Source organism: Dipodomys ordii, unplaced genomic scaffold (assembly GCF_000151885.1).
Source record: "Dipodomys ordii isolate 6190 unplaced genomic scaffold, Dord_2.0 Scaffold150, whole genome shotgun sequence".
Taxonomy (NCBI): domain Eukaryota; kingdom Metazoa; phylum Chordata; class Mammalia; order Rodentia; family Heteromyidae; genus Dipodomys; species Dipodomys ordii.
Window position 1 is genome coordinate 5,437,904 of NW_012267366.1, and position 22,590 is coordinate 5,460,493.

General features: G+C 37.2%; 1 protein-coding gene across 4 annotated transcripts in view; it reads left to right on the forward strand.

Moving 5' to 3' along the window:
* The window catches only part of Reps2 (RALBP1 associated Eps domain containing 2), a 115,333-nt gene that overhangs the window by 41,530 nt on the left and 51,213 nt on the right, over positions 1-22,590 (forward strand). For 2 of the 4 annotated variants that reach the window (XM_013032165.1, XM_013032166.1), the window contains exons 6-13: positions 467-602; positions 3,349-3,412; positions 5,376-5,518; positions 6,772-6,866; positions 11,573-11,642; positions 13,054-13,107; positions 18,037-18,082; positions 21,404-21,540. In XM_013032165.1, the coding sequence (XP_012887619.1) occupies positions 467-602; positions 3,349-3,412; positions 5,376-5,518; positions 6,772-6,866; positions 11,573-11,642; positions 13,054-13,107; positions 18,037-18,082; positions 21,404-21,540 (745 nt within the window). The remainder of the gene's footprint in view (positions 1-466; positions 603-3,348; positions 3,413-5,375; positions 5,519-6,771; positions 6,867-11,572; positions 11,643-13,053; positions 13,108-18,036; positions 18,083-21,403; positions 21,541-22,590) is intronic. The other 2 variants (XM_013032167.1, XM_013032168.1) reach the window with 2 other exon arrangements.

Below are 22,590 nucleotides of genomic sequence, written 5' to 3' on the forward strand. Positions count from 1 at the left end.
TCTGTTGTTATTAGAGTTCTTGATTTTTGCCGTTCTTTCTGGGGTGAGGTGATATCTCAATGTTGTTTTGATTTGCATTTCTTTTATGGCTAGGGATGTTTGTTCCACTGGTTTTGTTCATGGTTTTAAAACTATTCAATTACTGTTTTCTTCTCTATGGTGAATTATTGAAGAATGAGTTTTTTCAACCCTTCCTTTATCCCATCAGAAAGTCTTTTGAAACTAATCAAGAGATCAATATTTTATGCTTAATCCTAGTAAAAAGTTTCAGGGACAGAAAAAAATGTATAAAGCTTAGTGCGTACTCTTTAGTAATTACATTTCAGTTATGAAACAGATTTATTCCCTTGAGGAAAAAAAACTTAAGAATAATACATAATGGCTTCTACCGGTGTTTAAGTTTTATACTTCACCTCTGCAGAGGCACCTTGTCTAAGCATTTCCTTTTTATTTTTATTTTAAAAAGTCTTTTTCAGTGGAGAGGGAACTACAGGACAACAGTAATTACCCGGATGAACCCTGGAGAATAACAGAAGAACAGCGGGAATACTATGTCAATCAGTTCCGGTCGCTTCAGCCGGATCCAAGTTCCTTCATTTCAGGTAGGAACATGATGTTCTTGGACATTGTTCTCACATGAATAGTAGTAAATATCTTGAGAAATAACTTACGTAGAATGGAATATGACAACCTTCTTTGATTCAACTTGTTTTTCTCAAAGATGGAATTTCTTATCAAGTTTAAATTGTGCATATAAAAGTTGCCAATAACATTGGGAAAACTATATTTCTCTTTCAGAGGGGTTAACAGGGAATTGGAGGGGACCTTGTCCAAATCCTGTATCTGTGTGAGCTGAAGCAGTTCTTGAAATGGTAGATAATAACAAATCTGCTTACTTCTATTTAGAATCAGAGCACAGACAGAGTATAGCTTTCCAAAACAAGTGTTTTATGTTTTATACATTCTAGAAGTTCAAACTGATGACCATTTTCTTTGGCTCAAGTTTTTCTCCTCTGTTATTTTTTTTCTGAGAAAAATTAAGATATGGAAGGAAAACTGGCTATTTTTTCCCCCTATGTCATCTTATATATACATATATATGTATATATATTTTTTTCCTTGTTGATTTCTCATATAAAAATCAAGCTGAGAAGAATTGATGTAATTTCTGTGTGCCTACATTTTGCCAAGTTAATGACTAAGCAAACAGTGCAATAAGAGTCTGGAAAAAATTCATAAAATGTTCTTTAATTTTCAAGGATAACAGAGTATTATTTTTTTTTCCGGTCCTGGGGCTTGAACTCAGGGCCTGGGCCCTGTCCCTGAGCCTCTTTGTGCTCAAGGCTAGCACTCTACCACTTGAGCCACAGGACCTCTTCTGGCTTTTTCTAAATAGTTTATTGGAAATAAGTCTCTCTCATGAACTCTTCTGCCTGGGCTGGCTTCAAACCATGATCCTCATATCTCAGTATCTTGAGTAGCTAGGATTACAGGCATGAGCCACCCATACCTGGCAACAGTGTATTCTTGATAATGCTAACATGATGTTTTGAAGTATGGACTAAAACTAGTTTTCTTCCATAAAACAAAGTGTAACTGAGATATATTTGTATAAATAAAAATAAACATCATTTTGTTGATAGTAATGGCTTTCTGGAAGTCAGAATAGTATTGCTACAACAAATTAATGCTACAACATATTAATATTATGGCTCAGAAAAATGAGCAGAAATCCATATTGCATATATTGTCTATTGCTAGCCTTACCTCTTGCTCAATTGACTTTCTTCACAACATATTCAGATATGTAGCCAAACACAAATAGGTACTTGCTAGAAATATTTTTATTTGGAGCTAGGTACCAGTTGGTTATGAGTATAATTCCAGCTATTGGAGAGGTAGAGATTGGGAGGATCACAGTTCAAGGCCAGACCAGACAAAGGTTAGTAAGACCTTGTTTTAACCAATAGTTGAGTGTGGTGGCATGTGCCAATTACCCCAGATGTAAGGGAAGCGTAATTGGAAGGAGAGATATTCAGGCATAAACATAGGACTTTACAAAATAACCAAAGGAAAAAGGCTCGGGGCATTGTGCAATGGTAAAATGGTAAAGTGATTGCCTACAAAGCAGGGGGTGTTGAGTTTAATCTCCAGTACTGAGAGAGAAAGAGAGACAGAGAAAGAGAGACAGAGAGACACACAGAGAGAGACAGAGACACAGATTTAGAGAGAGACAGAGACACAGACGTAGACACAGAGACAGACAGACAGAGAGACAGAGAAGAGGAGAGGAGAGGAGAGAAAAAAGCAGAGCTTCACTGAAAACATTTTCAAGATGCTTATCATATTCCTATTTAGTGGGATTAATGGTATCAGTTTTTGTTCTGCTCATTTTTCTACCATGGCTATTATTTTTTTCTTCGATGGATTTTTACTTAACTCTGAAATTAGTTTTTTTGAAGTTTTAGTAAAATTTTGCAGAGGTTTGCTAAAACTTTTATGAACTTTATGGGAGCTTTTTGCCCTATTTTGACCTAAATATTCTTCTAAAAACTATGAATATGTTTTTGTATATGGAGTTTGAATTCAGAGCTTTTGTTTGTTAGGCAGGCACTCCACCACATGTTTCTGCTTTTGTGTGTGTGCGTGCATGTACACGCCCTGGTCTTGGGCATTGTCCTGATCTTTTGTGCTCAAGGCTAGTGCTCTACCACTTGAACCACAGCTCCACTTCCAGCTTTTTTTGTTTTTAATTAGAGATAAGAATCTCATGGAGTTTCTTGCTCAGACTGGCTTTGAACCTTGATCCTCACATCTCAGCCTTCTGAGAGACTGGGATTACAAGTGTGAGCCACAGGCTCTGGGCCCTTTTTGCTTTACTTATATTTTGAAGAGCAACTTATGTTTATATGCATGGTAGCCTAGATTGTGTCCCTTCTGTCTATGTATCCCATTAGCTGGAATGTCTGTCATATATTACCATCCCAGCTTCTTGATTGAACTGGGGTCCTGACAACTTTTTGTCTGGATTGATCTCAAATTGTGATCTTCCTGATTTCTGCCTGCTCAGTAGCCAGGTTATAGTGTGAGATACTGTGCCTGACTTTGTATGTTGCTTTTATTTTTAATATTTGTGTATTTTTTTGAGGTGCTGGGAATTAAACCTAGAGCCTCATGAGTCTCAGATAAGGTATACATTGCTTTGTGTGATTTCTTGAGGATTAAATATGTCTGTGGCTACATGGTAATGATTGCTGAATGGAAAAAAATGGGGATCCACTTGCATATAAATTAAAAACTGCTCTAGATAAGTAATTACTGGTTTATTTAAACAATGGCTCTTGACAGGATCTGTGGCCAAGAACTTCTTCACCAAATCAAAGCTTTCCATTCCAGAACTCTCTTATATATGGTGAGTACATTTAATGCCAAATAGTATCACATTAACATAATATTCATTCTTTACCATTTTGAAAGTCTTTTTTTGAATGATATTTTTAACAGATTGAGAAAGTGACTCGAGCTTGGATTTGTGTGGCTGTGAAAATAATATAAATTACCACACACACACACTAAGTACCACAAATGTTAACTACTAGCTTAAAAGTAATTTAATTATTATTGCCTTCTCAATCCTTTTTCAAATCTAAGTAATGGTGGACATCTGAGATATTCTGTCTTGTATATTTTATTTTCAGGTTTTTTGTTTCACTTGGTGTGAGGCAAGTATAAGGCAGGGCGAACAGAAGGTCTGGGAACATTTGGAACGGAATTAAATCTGCATATTCTAGCTGCTTCTGAGCTCTGTCAATTTGGCCAGTGTTTCTTGGCTGAGCCCTCATTCAGCCTTGCAGCTGCACTATCCCTGTACATTGCTGCTCAGGCTGCCTTGGCTCTAGCTTCAGAAGGGCTATACTGTGATGGTCCAGATGGCTCTCTTTGCATCTATGAAAATGCTCTGTGTTGTAAACTCCCGGCCATGTGTGGATTACTTCTTCCCCAAGACCAGGCAGGAGATTGTGTGGTTATCAATGTATAATTAAAATATTGGAATGTTTATGTAGAGGGTTTTTATCTTAAGGATTTACAAAAAAAATAAGTTGTACAATTCTACATCATTTAATTTCATCTTATTGAAAAAAGTGTTCCAATAATACTCATATATGCCATTGTATCTGGGATTCTGAACTGGATTGAGGTTCTTTAGCAATGTAATCTAGGATGATTTTTTTTTTTTACAAAAAGCTTTATATTATATTTTGAAGTTGGGGGGGAAAAGAAATGATCATTTTGAAAAAAAAAATACAATCTGTTTTGGCAGTATTCCCAGCCTTAACATGATCAGCATGAGGGCTCCTATCTTTTTTTTGAGACACATCCATGAAGACCAAATGGCATTCTCTCTATCCAGCATTTGAAGCCGTTCCCAGATTGCTCACCCTGGGAAGCAGCTGTTTTAAGACTGATCCATTCCAAACTGAAGGAGGGGGAGAAAGGGGTTGGTCCAAAGCGAAGTTATGTAGCTTACCATAGAAATGGGTTTTGTTTTCCAGTAGCAACAACTTCTTAGCAAAATCTTGTATAAGTCCTATCTCTTTACCTGTGCAAATACAAGTAGACTTGTTTTTGTACGCTTCAGAAGTGTTAGAGCTTAACGGGTCTTAATTCCTTTGGCAAATAGATTTCTTTTGTATTGAGTAAATAGGTCTGTATCTTTTAATGGGAAACAGTGGCTAACGTGAATATAAGCTCTTGCAAGACTTTTTCATACTTTCTTATTTGCTTCTAGCTTCCTCTAACTTCCAGTTTCATCTTAAAACACAATTTCATCAGTATTTATTTAGTTCATTTATATTTTCCCAAGAAGGAATTATCAGGCAAACAATAGTTTGCTACAAAAATTAATGTAACTTGGAAAGTTCAAGGCTTATCCTTAAAACTGGAAAAATAAGAAGCACCAATTTGTGTGCTGAGTAAACTGCACAATGGCTGCACGCACCTTTCCCTGCCTCTTTTGAGTAAGTACTAAGGACTATTCACACTATACAGTTTGCATTTAGTGAACAATCGTGGAATTCCAGGCATCACTTTTCATTTTATACTAGACTTCCTTGCTCCAAGGATCAGTCTTGTTAAACAGACCTATCAGAGAACCTTAAAAACTTAAATTTTTATTTACAGAATGCTACTGATGTGAATACTGTCTGTTAATCAGGGTTTTTCTTTCTCTGAGTTGTCCTTTGAGATTTCAAATTGGTGTGGTCAGGAGAGTTTGGGGATTCTGCAGGCCCATGCATGGCTAGAGAGTATAGGAGTTGTAATCACATGTTGGAGGTGCAATTCCATGGCAGGTGCTCATGATTTGTTATATTTAGGGAACTTAGCGATGCTGACTGTGATGGAGCCCTGACTCTGCCTGAGTTCTGTGCTGCATTTCATCTCATTGTGGCTCGGAAGAACGGCTACCCACTGCCTGAGGGCCTGCCTCCAACTTTGCAGCCAGAATACCTGCAAGCAGGTAAAACCTCATTATACATTATAAACCTTAGACATTTTCTATGGAGTCCTCATAAAAACTTTTATTTTCATTCATAAACATGTATACATGTGGTGTGTGTGTGTGTGTGTGTGTGTGTGTGTGTGTGTGTAATGCTGGTCCTGGGGCTTGAACTCAGGGTGCTGTCCATGAGCGTTTGTGCTCAAGGCTAGTGCTTGACCACTTGAGCCATAGCTACACTTCCAGTTTTTGGTTGTTTTTTTTTTTTTTTGTAATTGAAAAGAAAAAAAGCCAGCCCAGGCTGGCTTTGTACCACAATTCTCAGATCTCAGGTTTCTGAGCAGCTAGGATTACAGGTGTGAACCACTGATGCCCAGATTAAAACTTTCCTTCCTTCCTTCCTTCCTTCCTTCCTTCCTTCCTTCTTTCCTTCCTTCCTTCCTTCCTTCCTTCCCTCTCCCTCCCCCCTCTTGCTTTTCTTTTTTGTCAGTTGTGGGGCCTGAACTCAGGGCCTGGGCGCTGGCCCTCAGCTCTTCAGCTCAAGGCTAGTGCTCTCCCACTTGAGCCACAGCACCACTTCTGGCTATTTTCTTTCTGCTTATGTGGTGCTGAGGAATCGAACCCAGGGCCTCATGCATGCAAGGCAAGCACTCTACCACTGAGCCACCTTCCCAGCCCGACACTGTGATTCTTATTTCCTTGTTGTAAATTAGCAAGGTTTTATGCTTTTATTTCCCTATTAACCAAAGATAATTATGACAAATGTCATAAAATTATCTTAGACATACTTGTTTCAGTATAAGATCTTGTTTATTTCCAGCAACAGCTAAAATGAAGTATCCGGTTAATATTCATAATATTCAAATTTACAACCAATGTCTTTATGAATTGTGATAATGATGTCTAATTGAAACATCACTACTGTGTTATAACATAAAGTTCTGGGAATATGGGTTCTTTAGCTGAACTCCTAGGAGTTCAAGATCCTGACCTTCATTTATCAGCAATATGACCCTGAGTAAGTTATTTATTACCCCTTTCCATGTGAAAAATGGTGATCTTACAAGTTGGCATGATAGAAGTATGGGGTTGTATTTATTAAGAGCCTAAAATATTATCTCATCATGATTAGTGGTACAGGTTTTATATATTAGCTATAGTGTACAGATAGTATATAGGATTTGTTGTTATGTTTAAAAGCACAGAAAGGTTGACAATGAGCACTACTATAACTATAGTAACTATTCTTACATGTGCCTTTTCTTTTGTCTTAGCTTTTCCTAAGCCCAAGTGGGAGTGTGCTTTGTTTGATTCTTATTCTGAGTCAGTGCCAGCAAACCAACAGACACGTGACTTGAATCGGATGGAGGTATGTAAAAGATCTACATTTGTTAATATATAAGGATATGTATGAAAACAAATATTTAGCTTATATTCTTTATAAACTTTGGAAACATGAACTTTTATTGTTTTTATGCTCTTTTTATTGTTTTATGCTTTCATAATTAGCTTTTCAAATCTAGATCTATAATTATTTTTCTCTGCTTCATAAAGTATGGTTGATGATTCAGCCAGTGTCTCTTGACCATTTAGAGATAGTTAGATATAACCAACCTAGGCCAGAAAATATTAACCATGTTTTTTACTTTAACCAAGTTTTAATTTCCTGGTAAATAATTTAAGTTGTATTTTTAGTGGCTGGTTATTAGCAAGTTATAATGAATCAGAACAGTTTTGAGAAGAGGTTTGAGAACTATTTAAAGGATCCCAAATCACATTCAAGGTTCTGTCAGAGTTTTAGCTTTTGGATTAAATTAGGACTAATCTGGATTTCCCAAAGAAACGTAGAGATTCACACAATATTGGGAAATTAATACAAGGTCTTTCTCAGGCTCTTGGGTTGCTAATATTATAGGCATGGACCACTAGCCCTGACTATAAAGCTTGTTTTAAAAATAATGTAATAAAACACCTTTAACTAATGATCCTTAGCTATGGTGTAATAAATAGGAATTGTTATGGCTGTTGTGGTTGTCACAATTATTGTTATTATTATTCTTATTGTTATCATTAGCACTATTATGATTACTATGATGATAATTTAAGATACCACCTGTTTTCTTCCTAAAAGAAAATTTGGAATTGGCATTGGGGGTGTAGCTCACTGATAGAACACTTGCCTAGCAAGTGTAAAGCCCTAGCACCCAAAAATCTGGAAACATTTTTAATTGAAAATTTTTATTGACATGCAATATTTGTACATATTTATGGGGTACAGTATGACAATTTGGTACATATTAATGTATCAATTTGGTACAATGCATTAATGAAATCAGAGTATAAACATATATAAATATATGGAGTTTATTAAAGACTTCTGTTAGAGTCTTCTATCATTGATACCATTACAAGAAGATAGAAGGCAAAGGCAGAAGAAAGGGACAGTTCTTTAATTTCTATTGCTTAGTTTGATTATTCCCCCATACCTAAAGTGTTTACTGCTCTGGTCCTATGTGAGCCAGTCAAGCCAGTCTCTCTGCTTTTCACTGATTAACAACTCCCTTGTGCTCTGCAATTATTTCTTGGAGCTGCAGCCTCCATGGTGCTTTCCTCAGTAGATTTCTACACATGGGGAAAAGGTATAAAGAAAAGTGACTTCAGAAAGAATGATGGATATGCATATGAAGAAGAAGATATAATAATTCTCTGCTTTCCATGCTCCTTGGTTTACTTTGGGGTTCTAGAATTCTGTCTATGAAGTTAGGACTGATAACCCTGTAACTCTGACATAGCTGTACTGTACTATGTAGATGTGATGTCCTTTCCACCTTATATGAAATTGTGAGGTTGCTAGGTGGTTTTCTTTAAACCACCATTCTATATAAACTATATAAACTACTTTTTCTATATAAACTTGCCATAGTATTAGATTGTCTTGGCCTTTCCAACACAAACAAGTAATATTTCTTTTTATTGGTAGAAGTTATGTTGTTTTCCTCATGTAGTCACATGTCATCTTTCTAAAAGGAAAGGAGAGCAAATATATCCTTTATTGTTTTACGCATCTAGTTTTATCATTTTTGCACACTTTCACTGGCCTATTTGTCATTAAAAGATGTAGCTAGTCCTTTTTAGTGCATGTGTGTGCCAGTACAGGGTATTGAACTCAGGCTGGCTTTTTCACTCTACTCAAGGCTGATGTTCTACCATTTGAGCCACATCTCCACCCTAGTTTGCCTTTTTTCCCTGTCTAAACCAGAAACACAAAATAACAACAGATATTTACTTCTTTCCAATCAAATGATTATTTGTGAAGATGAGATATTCTTATATAATGAACATAGTGAACAGAATTGAAGGATGAAGTAATAAACTTAATGGATTGTTTAGTCATTTAAGAAATTTAGGCCATCATAAAATGGGCACTAATGGAAAAAAAGGGACAGATAGGTGCAGATACAGGAATATTCAGATACTCAGAGATTTCAGTATCCCATTATCATCATAGCTAGATCATCCAGATAAAAAATTCAGACACTTCAAAATTAAATTGTACCACAAATTGGAATGCATATGTATATGTACATATATGTATCATTTCCTTTCAATAGCTGTAGAATAAATATTCTTCTTAGTAGCCTATGAAACTTTGTCCAAAATAGACCACATTTTAGGTTATAAAACAAATCTTCACACATACCTAAAAGAAAGATTTTATTTGTATTTTATCATAGCACAATGGAATGGAACTAGAAACCAATGCTAGAAATTACAAATAATATATAAATACATGGAGATTTAAAAATGCACTTTTTTCTTTTTGCTCTAATGGGGCTCGAACCCCAGACCTCAAACTCTCATTCAGCCTTTTTACTCACTGCTGACATTCTACCCTCTGAGACATACTTCCAGTTCCAGCTTTTTGCTGGTTATTTGGAGTCTTACAGATTTCTCTTCCTGGCTGTCTCCAGATCTTGATCCTCCGATATCAAACACCTTATTAACTAGTACTATAGGCATGAGCCTCCAGCACCTGGCCCAACAATACATTTTAGAGTGATCAATGGGTCACTGAAGGATCAGATGGATATTAAAAAAGTATCAAATAAAAAATTTAAAGCATTACTTACTAGTTTCTTTGTAACACACAAAAGGCATTTCTAAGAGGAAATTTTGTAGCTATGATGGAGAGGTCTCAAATGAATAATCTAATGATGTCCCTCAATGTCTTAGAAAAACAAGAACAAGCTAAACTCAGAATTAGTTGAAGGAAAAATAATAAAGACCAAAGCTAAAAGTAATGAAATGGAAACCAAAAGAACAGTACAAATGATCACTGAAATAAATAGTTGCTTCATTGACAGAGAGATGCAATTGACAAACCCTTTTCAAAACTAAACAAAAGAAAGAGGAGATCCAAACTAATAAAATTAGAGGAGACAAAAAGGACATTTTAAATGGTACCAATGAAATACCGAGCAACGTTATGGAATAAATAAACTTAATACTCTAATAATATGGAAAATCTAGCATAAATGAATAAATTTCTAGATACTAAGACCTACCAAAATTAAACCCAGAGGATATAAAAACAACTGGTTTATACTGAGTAGTGAGATTGAAGCAGTAATTAAGAGTCTCCTAACAAAGAAAAGAGCAGAATTGAATAGATTCACTGCTGAATTCATTAAAGAATACACTAGTGCTTATAAAACAGTCCATGAAATAGAAAGAGTAGGAATGCTATCAAATTCCTTCTATGAAGACAGTAGTATCCTGAAAACAAAATTGAATAAGGACATAACAACAACAACAGCAGCAGCAGCAGCAAAAATAAACCCTATGGACTAATTTCCTGATGAACATATAGAACATATAGAAATCCTTACAAACGGAATTGAACAACACATTAAAAAGGTAACATACCATGATCAAATTTGTTTCATACCAGGTATTCAAAGATGAGTGAACACACACAAATCAATACATGTAATAACTCCCACCCCCTGGCTATTGATCAATAGTGGATAGGGAGCAAGGGAAAAAGATAGTAATTACTGAGAGTTTGTACAAAATAAATTCATACTAAGAAGATTTTAAAATAATTTCTAAGGGCTGGGAAGGTGGCTCAGTGGTAGAGTGCTTGCCTTGCATGCATGAGGCCCTGGGTTTGATTCCTCAGCACCACATAAGCAGAATAAAAAGCCAGAAGTGGCGCTGTGGCTCAAGTGGTAGAGCGCTAGCCTTGAGCTGAAGAGCTGAGGGACAGCGCCCAGGCCCAGAGTTCAGGCCCACAACTGACAAAATAATAATAATAATTCCTATTTGATCAAAATGGATATTCAGTACATGTAAGAGCTTCCATCATAGGTAACTTATGACAAATTTTGATCTGATCATCAATGAACTTTTCTTATTCTATACCAAGGAGGCTGTTTCCATCATGGTTAGGTAGCTGTCTTCATGACAGTTCATGGCAAACATCCACATTATGGGGCTGCTTATTAGAACCTCTCTCTGCTTATGAAAAAATTACATAACATCTAAGTTGGAGCTTGTTTGTCTCACAGGACAAATGTGCAATTCTCTAGCTAGATTATGATTTAATGTACACTTTACATATAGGCTTTGATCTGAATCATTATTTCTTTACCTTGTGTATGTAAATTTTTAAAACAAATTAACTTAGTAGTTTAATTAGGTTCTGTAATAGGAACCAAAAGTAATGAAAATACTATTATATTTCAGAGGTTACTGAAGACAGAACTTTTTAATTTATTTTTTATTGTGAAAATGTAACAAAGGGGTTATAGGTACATGAGCAAGGTAATGAGTACATTTCTTATCCAGCATTGTTGCCTCCTCCTTTGTTTTTCCCCTACCATCCCTGCCCTCCCACCTCCTCAGCTACACCCTCCTATCCCCCCACCCCCCTCCTAAATTGTAAAGTTCATTTTTCGACATAGCGTGAAGACAGAACTTTTGGCAGGAAACAGCCTTTTAATCATTTCCTATGTGTGCACATCACATATTTCCATTCCAACCTGCATAACTCATTTCTTTTTCCTTTTTAAGAAGACATCTGTTAAAGATGTGGCTGACTTTCCTGGCCCTGCCCAAGACATGACTGGTGATGATAAACAAGGTATGAAAAGGATGCATTGTCTTATTTCAAAGACATATTCCTCTGTTCCCTTATCTACTTCTCTTGGAATGGCTGGTTTCTTGAGCATCTGAAGATAGTTCTCAGTATGCAAACTCATTGGAATAAATTAAACAGTTGCAACTTGTTGCAAAATGGTGGCTCCTAAAGTGAGAGCAAGAACATTAGTGTCTACATCCCCCCAGCCTAATTGTTAACCTTAGTCTATTCTGATATCTTCCATTGGAATCTGTTTCTGTGAAGTAGAAAATGAGGAGAAATAGAATGAATTGAGAGCTTAATATTTTACATTGGCATACACCATGCTAAAAACACAGGTCTCTTCAAAAAGTTCTCTTCAGCTACAGCTTGTGTCTCAAGGCTTTATCTGTCTCTCAGTGGCTTTTTGGTTATGGTGGTGTAACATAAAGCAAAGCTATCATTTCCTTATTATTCTGGGTAGCCGAGAAGTCACACAATACAGAGTTCTATGTTAGAGCAACCATCAAACAGGGGGATGACTTGGGCAGCAGGATCTAGAAGTATAGGAAGGACCCTCTCTTCCAAACCCCACGCGTTGTGTAATACATTTACAATTCTTTCACCAGGTGCTTTTACATATACTGTCCTAGTCAGCCCTCGAAAATCTGGTGTGTTTTATTACCTAAGATTTAGCCATAAGCAAGCTGAAGTTCAGTTAGTATGAATCATTTCCTTGTACAAAAAAAAAGGAAAAAGAACTTAAATGAGAATCAAGACTTGGAGTGTCAAACCAGTATTCCATCTATTATCTCACATTGATTAACTACTCATGAATTGAGCCTTGTCTGCAGTGAAGCTATTCCAGGTTTGATTGCTGAAACCTGCCATTCATTCAGCCTTAGATACGATTAAACATAAAAAAATAGTTTTCAGCTAAACAACAATAACATTATGCTTCCTATTCAAACACTTGCTCTGGAGAACCCATGTACAGCGATGGGTCTCCCAAATGGTGGGTTAGCTTTCACTGCATGGCGGAATAACCACCAGGCCAGCTCAAAAGTACTGAAGCTAGCATTGCAGTCCCCGACCTTCTCATGTTATTGATCCTGCTGTCAGAAAGGAAAGGGGGAAAATTCTTAATACTCTTTGGTAATATTCCAACTAACCACTAGAGGCCCTCTCTCTGGAAAATTGAAACTGGTTTGATCTCTGTAGGAGAATTTATTTCCATACTCCACTAGATTAAAAATTATTTTTTATTGTTCTAGTAAATGCTATAGTGATGTCTAGAGGTTTGTAAGACTTATTTTTGTAAGTGATGACTAGGGACTGTTTGTTTTACAGCGATGTTCTTCAGAAATAAATTTTTATGGTTTTGTTCTTTTCTGTCCTTTATTTTTCTTTAAAAAATGAAACAAAACATCACTAGCTTTGAAAAGTGCCATCAAGGAAGCCTTACCAAAGGACCTATCTGAGGATCCAGGTAGGAGAAAACCATTTTAATATACCTTCTGTGTTATTGTTTCTAAGTTAAAAAACCTAACAGTTTTGTGAGTAGAAAATTGCTAACTATATATTTATCTCTAAATATTTGTCTTGTGCTTTATTACAAGTCAGCCTTTTGGCCTTCTACTCTTTCCTTTTTTCAGGAACGAAACGAGAATGGCTTATTTTTAAGATCATGATTTAGGTCCCACCAAAAGGATCACTCAAGCTTGTTAAAATTGGAAAGTTAAGAAGATTTGGAATTGAGATGATTTCAATAAGTCACTGTGGTTTCTGTATACAGCAAGGAATTGATAAGTGATTAAATAGAGACCCAGAGTTGGCATTTTCCATTTCCGAAGCATAAATCTCAAATATTTTTTATTATACTTCACCACAGAGAAAGCAACTGTATGTGCTTTACATGGAGTAGTTTCCAAGGCGAAAAATAAAAGTTGTGCTTTCCAGATTCTTTGAGACATGGAAATGTGTCTGTGGAACCATAGAGAAGGCTGGGCTGGGTCTTCAACTCTCTCTTGATGTAGCCATGGTTAAATCAAGATGAACTCCGTTCAAAACAAGTGACTACAGAAGTCATTACTATTTGGAGTTCTAGTTATGAGGACATGAAATAAGTTTCTACTTTTCTTTTACTGTTATTTCTCTTGCATAGTGGATGAGTAAATTGTATTTTTTTGTTGTTAGCTAGCTATCATCCTAGGTTATTTGCTTAACATTGGAACAAAAGAGTGAATTGAACATATGCTGTGATGATATATTTCCCAAACACTAAGTTCAGTCAAGGTTTAAAAGAGAGTAGGATAGAGAAAATAGTGGGAAGGAGTGGGAAAGACTGAGGAAGAGAAGGAAAGAGAGAGGCAGGGAGGGAAGAATAAAGAATATGAATGAGAGCGTATGGCTGATCTAAGTGAAGGAAAGCCTGATAAACCACCAGTTCCTCTGGTGATTCTGGTTTGCAGTCTATTTTGACAACCACTACCTTTAGAAAGTAATGATACAAAATAGATAACCAAGACTCATGACTTCAATAGCAGTGGGAAATCCAAACCAAATTTTGATTTTTGAAACACTTTTCGATTCACTCATCAGAGGGAAATGCTCTGTCTGTATCATCTGAACATGGCTTTTTGCCATTCTCATTTCTGATGCTAAAGTGGATGCCTCTCAGGCTTTGTTAACTTCATATTATAGTCTTTTTAAATTTTGAGTTATTTTTTATTCTTCAAAATGGAACTGTTGTACATTGTACAAACCATATCTACTGGATGGAATAAATAAGAAAAAAATTATACTGCTGTACAACCTGCCCATATTGTAGTCTTAATAAAAATAATTTAAACATGGGGTGTTAAGCTGATGCTTCTCCAACAGGCTTTGAGAATTACACTTCCAGTTTTTCCCCAGAGATCCTTTTTTATCATGAAATCAAGTGTTCTCTGGGGCATGAGCTTTAGATCTCATTTTTAACATTTCTTGACTAAGACTTGACATCACTAAACCAAACCTAACACGTGTGCCACAGTGCATGAAGTGTATCTAAATTCAATTTATATTGTGCCTGAGAGCATGGTATGTTTGTCCGATTTGTTCATTATTCCACGATTGCCCTTTTCTGGGTGTGATGAGATACCTCACCTTAAACACATTTAGTAATTTCTTTGGATCCACTGCAGAAGACACAGGAATCTCAAGGTGATAATTAAAAATTCTATATAGCATTCCCTTCATTGGGGAGTATGTTCAATTCAGTTACAGCATTATGGAGGGTTAATCTTTTAGACCTTCTCTCTTTTTCCATTGTCATTTTTCTGCAAAGATTATACACTAGAGTGTTCCAGTTGTCATTTTTCCCTTGGCTTTTGCTTGAATTTACAACATAACATACCATTGCCATGTGTGAATATCTGTGATATTCATACGCCCCAAAAGCAGAATCAGGTTTTCAGAGCTTAGAAGTAGACAGAAGAGTTGAATAGGATAGTGTTGTTGAACCTTTCTAGAAGACTTACCATGAGATATTTTGTAAATATTTTTGCAGGTAGAAGCATCTCCCTGTTCTAGTCTCTATAGTTGTTGTTGGCGATGATGATGATGATGATGATGATGATGATGATGATGATGATGAGATGATGATGATGATAATGACAATGAGGGTGATGTAGTGGGTGATAAATGAGGGGCTATTATCTTAGGGAATGGGGACATTACTTATATATTTTCCATCTGCTCTTCCCTTTTAATTGCTGAAAGTGTACATATTAAAGGAGTCTAGGAGATTCTGTACCCAACATCCTATTCCAACCTATTTCAATTATGCACATTGCACATTGGTGATCTTGGTCTTGATGTCTCTGAGTCGTGCTGAGGTGTTTTATGCCACTTTACCCTCAGTGAGGTCTTGTAAATGCTGTTGGTGGTGGTAGGGGGCTGCTTCATTGCTAAAGACTAGTCTATGATCTTAACTGTGCTGGAACAGTTCTCTTTGCACTTTTCTTTCTTTTTTTTTGTGTGCCAGTCCTATGGCTTGAACTCAGGGCCTAGGCACTGTCCCTGAACTTTTGAGCTCAAAGACTACCACTTGAGCCATAGTTCCACTTCGAGCCCAGACTGACTTGGAAGAGTGACCCTCAGATCTCACCCTCCTGAGTAGCTAGGATTATAGGCTTGAACCATTGGTGCCTGGCTTCATTTTCGCCTCCTTATCTGTCCCTATAAGAAAGAGGTTTCATTTTTACTGGCTTTACTCTGTGAATGAGGAAACTGAGGTTCAGGAAGGTAACAAATCCTTAATGTGATGGCCAGGAGGAACACATGGTCATCAAGACTCCCAGCCTGTTATCTGGTCCATATCTCCATTGCTTATCCACACCCTTACTTCATCTGACTGTCTGTCTATCTGTTACTAGCAGGGATCACCCCTCCTTCCACACCCATCCCCACACCAGCACAAAAAGACAAAGATAATGACAACTGAATAAATGATTATCATCTGGTTTGGGGGAACAGTATTTGAACTTGGATAGGACTTGTATGCAGATGTTTCTGGAAGGCAGTGGGGCCTGAGGGAAACAAGGGGGCACAGAGCAACACTGGTCAGCCTGCTTAGAGGTTTGCCCCCAGTTCTGTGGTGAGTCTGGTCATATACTGGCCCTTCAGCTTTAGGGCAGCCTCCTTGACTGGAAGAGAGGCACACCCAAGCGCGCTCTCTTTCTCTCTCGTTTTTCTTTCTGTATTCATGTGTGAGTGCACGATACAAGCAAGGAGGGACTCAGAGTCCTTGGACATTTGGCGGGCGGGGGTGGGGTGGTATGGCCAGTCTTCAATTTGTTGAAGCTGAAAGATGCCTGTGTTCTCATTCGTGCAAACCAAAGCTTTTAGGTTGGGAAAAATGGCTCTTCCATGCAACTGACCTGCCTAAGGGAAATATCTCTCAGCAGTTTGCCCTGAACCTTGTTAGCCATTATGAGGGTTTTTAGCTTCCCTTTCTGCCCTGCTTATCTAACCCAAGGATTTAGTGATCATCCTTACTTTTAGCTGCATCATACTAAAGAGGAGTTTCTTTTAAATGTTTATAGCAATGTAAAAAAGAATTTAATAATGCAGTGAGGCATTTTCATTTGGAAAAATTTGTAAAAACAAAGAAATAAATTATATTATCTTTGTTCCTCATAAGTAGCACTCTTTCATAAGTTTTTAAAATTACTTCTATTATTTATTTTTGTTTATATGCTATCAAGGAATTCAACCCAGGGCTTCATGCATGCTAGGGAAGCACTCTACCACTAGGCCACATTCCCAGCCCTCCATAATTTTTTTTTATGATGCAAGATTTGCAAAGCTTGTAAATCTTTAGCATAGTATCTGGTTTCTTATTCTACTCTATTCTATTCCATTATATTCCTTTCTTGTTTCTCTCTTTGTTCGTTAGTACTGGAGTTGGAACTCAGAGCCTAGTGCTTGTTCACTTGGTGCTCTACCACTGAGACACTTCTCCAGCCTTGATTTTTGCTGATTATTTAGAAGATGGAGCCTCATAGACTTTTTTGCCTGGCCTGACTTCAATTTATGATACTCTGGATCTCAATTTTCTGAGTATCTAGGAATATAGGCCTGATCCATCAGCATAGCATAGCTACTTGTTTCTGAAGTTGCCTTCTGTTGAGAACTGAAAACATAAAAAGAGAATTGAGAAAAATGGAAGGGGATTGATATTTTTGGTAACTGTTTCTATTACCTTTTACAATTTATCATGGGAAAGTAGGTTGCATGGGCGTTTGTAGTGAAAAAGTTTGCTTATGATTTAAATTTGATGTGGGAGGTCATGTGATCAACAAAATATTTTAATGAGTTCATCCCATAATAGTTTCTATCTTGGTTAGAGATATGGGGAGCAAGAATCTTTTCTTACAGGAAAAAGAATCTTTTCTTATAGGAGTCTTGCATTTTTGAGACCATGTTGCTCCACAGTAGTTTATTTTAAGAAAATGTGTAGCTGGATAGATTTCTTCCTAGTCCTCAGAAAAGACTGATTCAAAATCTGTATTAGGCATCACAAGAGACTAACAAGCTTGTAAGTGTGAATCCATCATTAAATAAAAAGACAACCCTGGGGGGTTGGAATGTCTCCATCAGTAAACTTACAATTGATTGTGACTTCTCTGATAGCGTTGTGATAAAATAGAAAAATATTCTGGGGTTTCTTTCCTTTTAATTGAGCCTTTAGATAAAAAAATTAAAAGAAAAATTAGGAAAATGCTCAAATGTGGACGCTCCAGACTTCTCCACATGGACATCTTGGTCTCACATTTACTTGTTGATGTGTTCTGTACTAGCCCAGGTGCTGCATATATCACTGTTTAACTGCAGAAATGAAACCCAAGCAAACAACAAATAATCTTTGTTTCAGCAACTTCTAAGGATTCCAACAGTCTCAAAGGAAGACCAAGATCCAGGTAGTATTCAATTCCTGCTTCATTGACTTTTGGGCCCTATTCCTGCCTAAAAACAAGAAACCCAAGCTCCAAACCATGATCTCATTTGCCTTTAGATTGGAAACTAAAGATAGAAACCATTTTACTCTTTGTGAGTGGCTTTCTTAGAACATGCAGTGACACTGGAGAGCCTTTGAGTCTCTGGTTGTTAGTGCTGGATGATGGTGATTGATATTTTCTAGGCCCTCTAGAGGAAGTGGGTTGTATGAGATGATTCAGTTGGGGCAAGATAATAACTAATGAGAACACATAGTTTTGGGAAGAGAGAACTACGGATAAAAGGTAACTAATGGCTGCAATTTGCCTTCATGGCAAGGTGAACACCAAAAAAATAAGTTTGAGGAGTACAGTCTAGATGTGGGATGATTTCAAGGATATACTAGGGTTTAGGCAAACAGTTCTTTGGGTCTGTTTATGCCTGTATTAGCACCTCTTTGCAGCTTCACATTTTTAAAAGGATCAGTAAGGCAGTGCCTTGGTTGATATCACACTTAGAAAAACAAAGGAGAAATACAAAAATACCAAGTGTTAATCCATTAAAGAGTAGAAATGGTATTGAAAGCACTTTTTTTTAGCCATACAACTACAGTGTAAGATAGGCTGTTCTATCTTACACTATGTTTTGTGAATTTTTCTCTGGGTCTTAGAGACTTCTTTTGGCTACAAAACACATTCTCAAAAAAGTGAATTTAAGCCTGGTTATATTTTATATTTTTGAATTACTTACATTTAAGTAAATCTCATCTCACTGCAAATCTAAGAGTTATGTCTACATTTTCTTAGTTGAGGATCTATTACCTTATGTATAGGAGGTGCAGGTACTTATAGTATTGAATGCTAGAGTTTGAATTCAAGCCTTGTGCTTGTTCAGCATGCTTGTACTAGCAGAGGTCCGCCTACAGCCTGGCTTTTTGCTCATTATTTTGGAGATGAGGCCTCATAAACTTTTCTACCCAGACTTTTCTTGAACTGTAGTACTTCAGATCTCAGCCTTCTGAGTACCTAGATTATATTATGAGCCCTGAGAACCTGGCTATATTTCTATCTTATTTCAGTAGGAAGAAAAAGCTATAGTCACTATCTCCATGGTGAATACATTTACTCATTTTTGTTTGGAAGGTGGGAGTAGAGTATCCAATCATTTTAATTCTCCTTTTTTTCAAATAATAAGTATTTGTAGAAATGTGAAGGAATGGGAAACAAATCACTATTCTAATATTACCATGCTCGTCCTTTTGACAATTCCCTGGAAATTTATTTATTTATTTATTTATTTATGCTGGTTCTGAGGCTTGAACTCAGTGCCTGGGTACTGTGCCTGAGCATCTCTGTGCTCAAGGCTAGCACTCTACCCCTTGAGCCACAATGACACTTCCAGCTTTTTCTGAGTAGTTTATCGGAGATAAGAGTCTCATGGAATTCTTGCCTGGGCAACCTTCGAACTGCCATCCTCAAATCTCAACCTCCTGAGTAGCTAAGTTTACAGGCTTAAGCTACTGGTGCCTGGCTACATTTATGTTTTAATGATTGATATTCAGTATCTTTCTGCAAATATAAGAATACATTATAAAAGGAAATGAAGTAGAAAGGAGGTCTGTAATTATATGTGTGCATATACATTATTTAAATATATACATTATTCTTTTTTTTGAGTAGAAGATGTCACCAAAGCTGTGCGTGGCATAGGAAGTTCTTGAAAAATCTCTAGAGAGGGTCTCTAGTTTTACAAAGCATATTGTCTTTTCATGTTGTTTTCTTTTGATTCTGATTCAGAGTATTAAAGCTTTTTTTCCTTAGTTCCTGTTTATTCTGTGCATCTTGCTAGTTATGGTATGGGGACCACCCCAGAGTATATCATGTGTCATTATGGTGGCTTTATTAAAGATTAAAAGCATACAAGAAAGACAAAACCCTTGACTACCACAAAGAAACTTTGAGAAACATATTTATATAAAGAAAAACTTGCCATGTCAAAAACAACTCTATAAAGAACTGATGAAGCTTAATGGTCATTTTTTGTTGTTGTTGGTCATGGGGCCTGAACTCTGGGCCTGGGCGCTGTCCCTTAGCTCTTCAGCTCAAGGCTGGCGCTCTACCACTTGAACCACAGCACCACTTCTGTCTTTTTCTGCTTATGTGGTGCTGAGGAATCGAACCCAGGGACTCATGTATGCAAGGCAAGCACTCTACCACTGAGCCACCTTCCCAGCCCCTTAATAGTCATTGATAGATTCGAATTTCCTAAGTGCCACTCTAATAGGTAAAGAGAAAGAACAGTTTCTTGAGGTTAATTTGTCTCTAGGACATGAAGTTAGTTGAGAAGAGATGTATACATCCTTTTCCTGATCTATGGAGTTGAATTAATTAAATAAAATAAGTAGATTTCCAATAGATAGTTTAGCTGCTACTGCCAAAGGATTTCTTCTGTGGTTCATAGGCATAGAAAATCATTAAAAAATTAAGTTTAGAGACAGACTGGAGTTTTAATTGAACCTATGTAACTTTCTAGCTTTGTGAACTTTGGCATTAGTGTTTTTTTTAAAATGTCATTGTTGGAGATACAGTCTCAGAAGTTGCTTAGTTAACATTGCCTTGTTATACTGTAATGAAGGTTAAAATGAGGCTTTTGCTTTGAATATTTCCACATACACTTATTTCCCAAGCAAGGCAAGTCAAACCCTTCAATCTGATTGATGTGTTTTCCCTTCTTAAATTCCATATGTGGCATATTCCCTTGAATATATAATTCTTAGTCTCATCTTATCTATCTCAATTCCATATGTGCCTGTCATCACATTTGCAGTAGGCAGGGGGTGAGGTTTTACAATCAATTAATACCATGAAGCCCTTTTATTAGAGCATGAAAATAATTACACCGAAGTGTTTACATGGTGTTCTTATTAAAAACTCTAATCAAAATGGATTTGAATTTACATGAAACTTTTTTTTGAGGGGGGGAGATGGAGGGTAAATTTATGTCTATGGCATAATGAAAGAGGTTAAAAAGGTCCTAAGCCGGGTGTGGTGGTGGACATTTGCTCTACCAGCACTTGGGAGACCAAGACAAGAAGACTTTGAGTTTAACCTCAGCCTGGGCTGCATAGCAAGACCTTATCTCAAGCATGTATCTCCACAGTTATTATACATAGTAGCATCCAAGCGATAGTAGCTGCTCTTGGCAGCTCATCAGTTCTCTGCAGTTACTTTGACGTTCTGTTTCTACCCATCTTCTGGGAGTAAAGCTTTGCTCTTTCCTTCTGACTTTCACTTATTTTGCTGCAGATCTTACTCTAGCACCTCCATAGAAGAGGCCATGAAAAGGGGTGAGGACCCACCCACCCCACCACCGCGGCCACAGAAAACCCATTCCAGAGCCTCCTCCTTGGATCTGAATAAAGTCTTCCAGCCCACTGAGCCAGGTGAAGTGCCTCCCTGTCCTCTGAGCCCCTCTGAGCCCCTCCCTTTTCTGTTGGAGCCATTGGGTGTGTCAGTTGCAAAGGCCTCTGTGAATTGGGGGAAAGAGCAGATCTGGCAGTTTCTTTTTCCATGATGGTCTTCATATTGCTGTGGGATTTTTTTGGGGGGGGCAGGAAAGCAATCCCAGCAGATAGACATATGGGTCTGGATGCTTGCCTGTAACTTGCTGTGGTACGAGAATGCTGAACGTCTGTATCCAGGGGATAAAAATGCTTTCCACTGTGTGCTTGGCTGGAGTCTTGTTCTCTGCATCATGGTAATTTGTAAATAAGATCACTGCCTGCCATTTTCTTAGACACTTATATGGTTCTTTTGCATAAGATCTTAGAGAACAGCCCTTGGCCAGGCCCTTCTCTGACAGTTTATCCTTGTGGAGAAGATCCTGTGAACCATATGGTTTAATGTAAAGAGCCTCCAAATTGGATTGATGGGTATTTGGTAAAGGAGTCTAAGGCCAGTAACCCTTCAAGTGGGCTATGCTGGAGCTTCTGGCAGTAGGAGTTTGTTGAGCTACCAGCTGTGTAGCTGGGCTGGTGGTAGGGGAAATCAGAGAGGCCTGTCTGCTCCTGAGCTTCCTGTGACTAGACATGTCCTCCTAGGGAACCTAAGGACAGACAGTGAGACACATGCAGGTGACAGGATACAGCACTATTCTAAAAAAAACTGTTCTACTGATTCATGCATTTTAACTCAAGCCGGCTTCAGATGCTAGTGATTGTAGATTTTTAAAAAAAATCTTTTCTACTAAGAAAAGATTCTCATTTGCTCTTACATTAGGATGACCCCGTGACCTGGCACAGCTCAGTATGTTTTATTTGTTCTAATAAAGTAACCTCCTCACAGTAAAGTTATAGATTATTTTTTAATATACGAGAATCTGGAACTCTATGAAATTTGATTGTCTGAAATGAGCTCATCAGACAAATATTTCTTTTAAATTTCCTTGCATACTTTGATGGAAATTCTGGCATAATTTCATAAGAACTGGTATT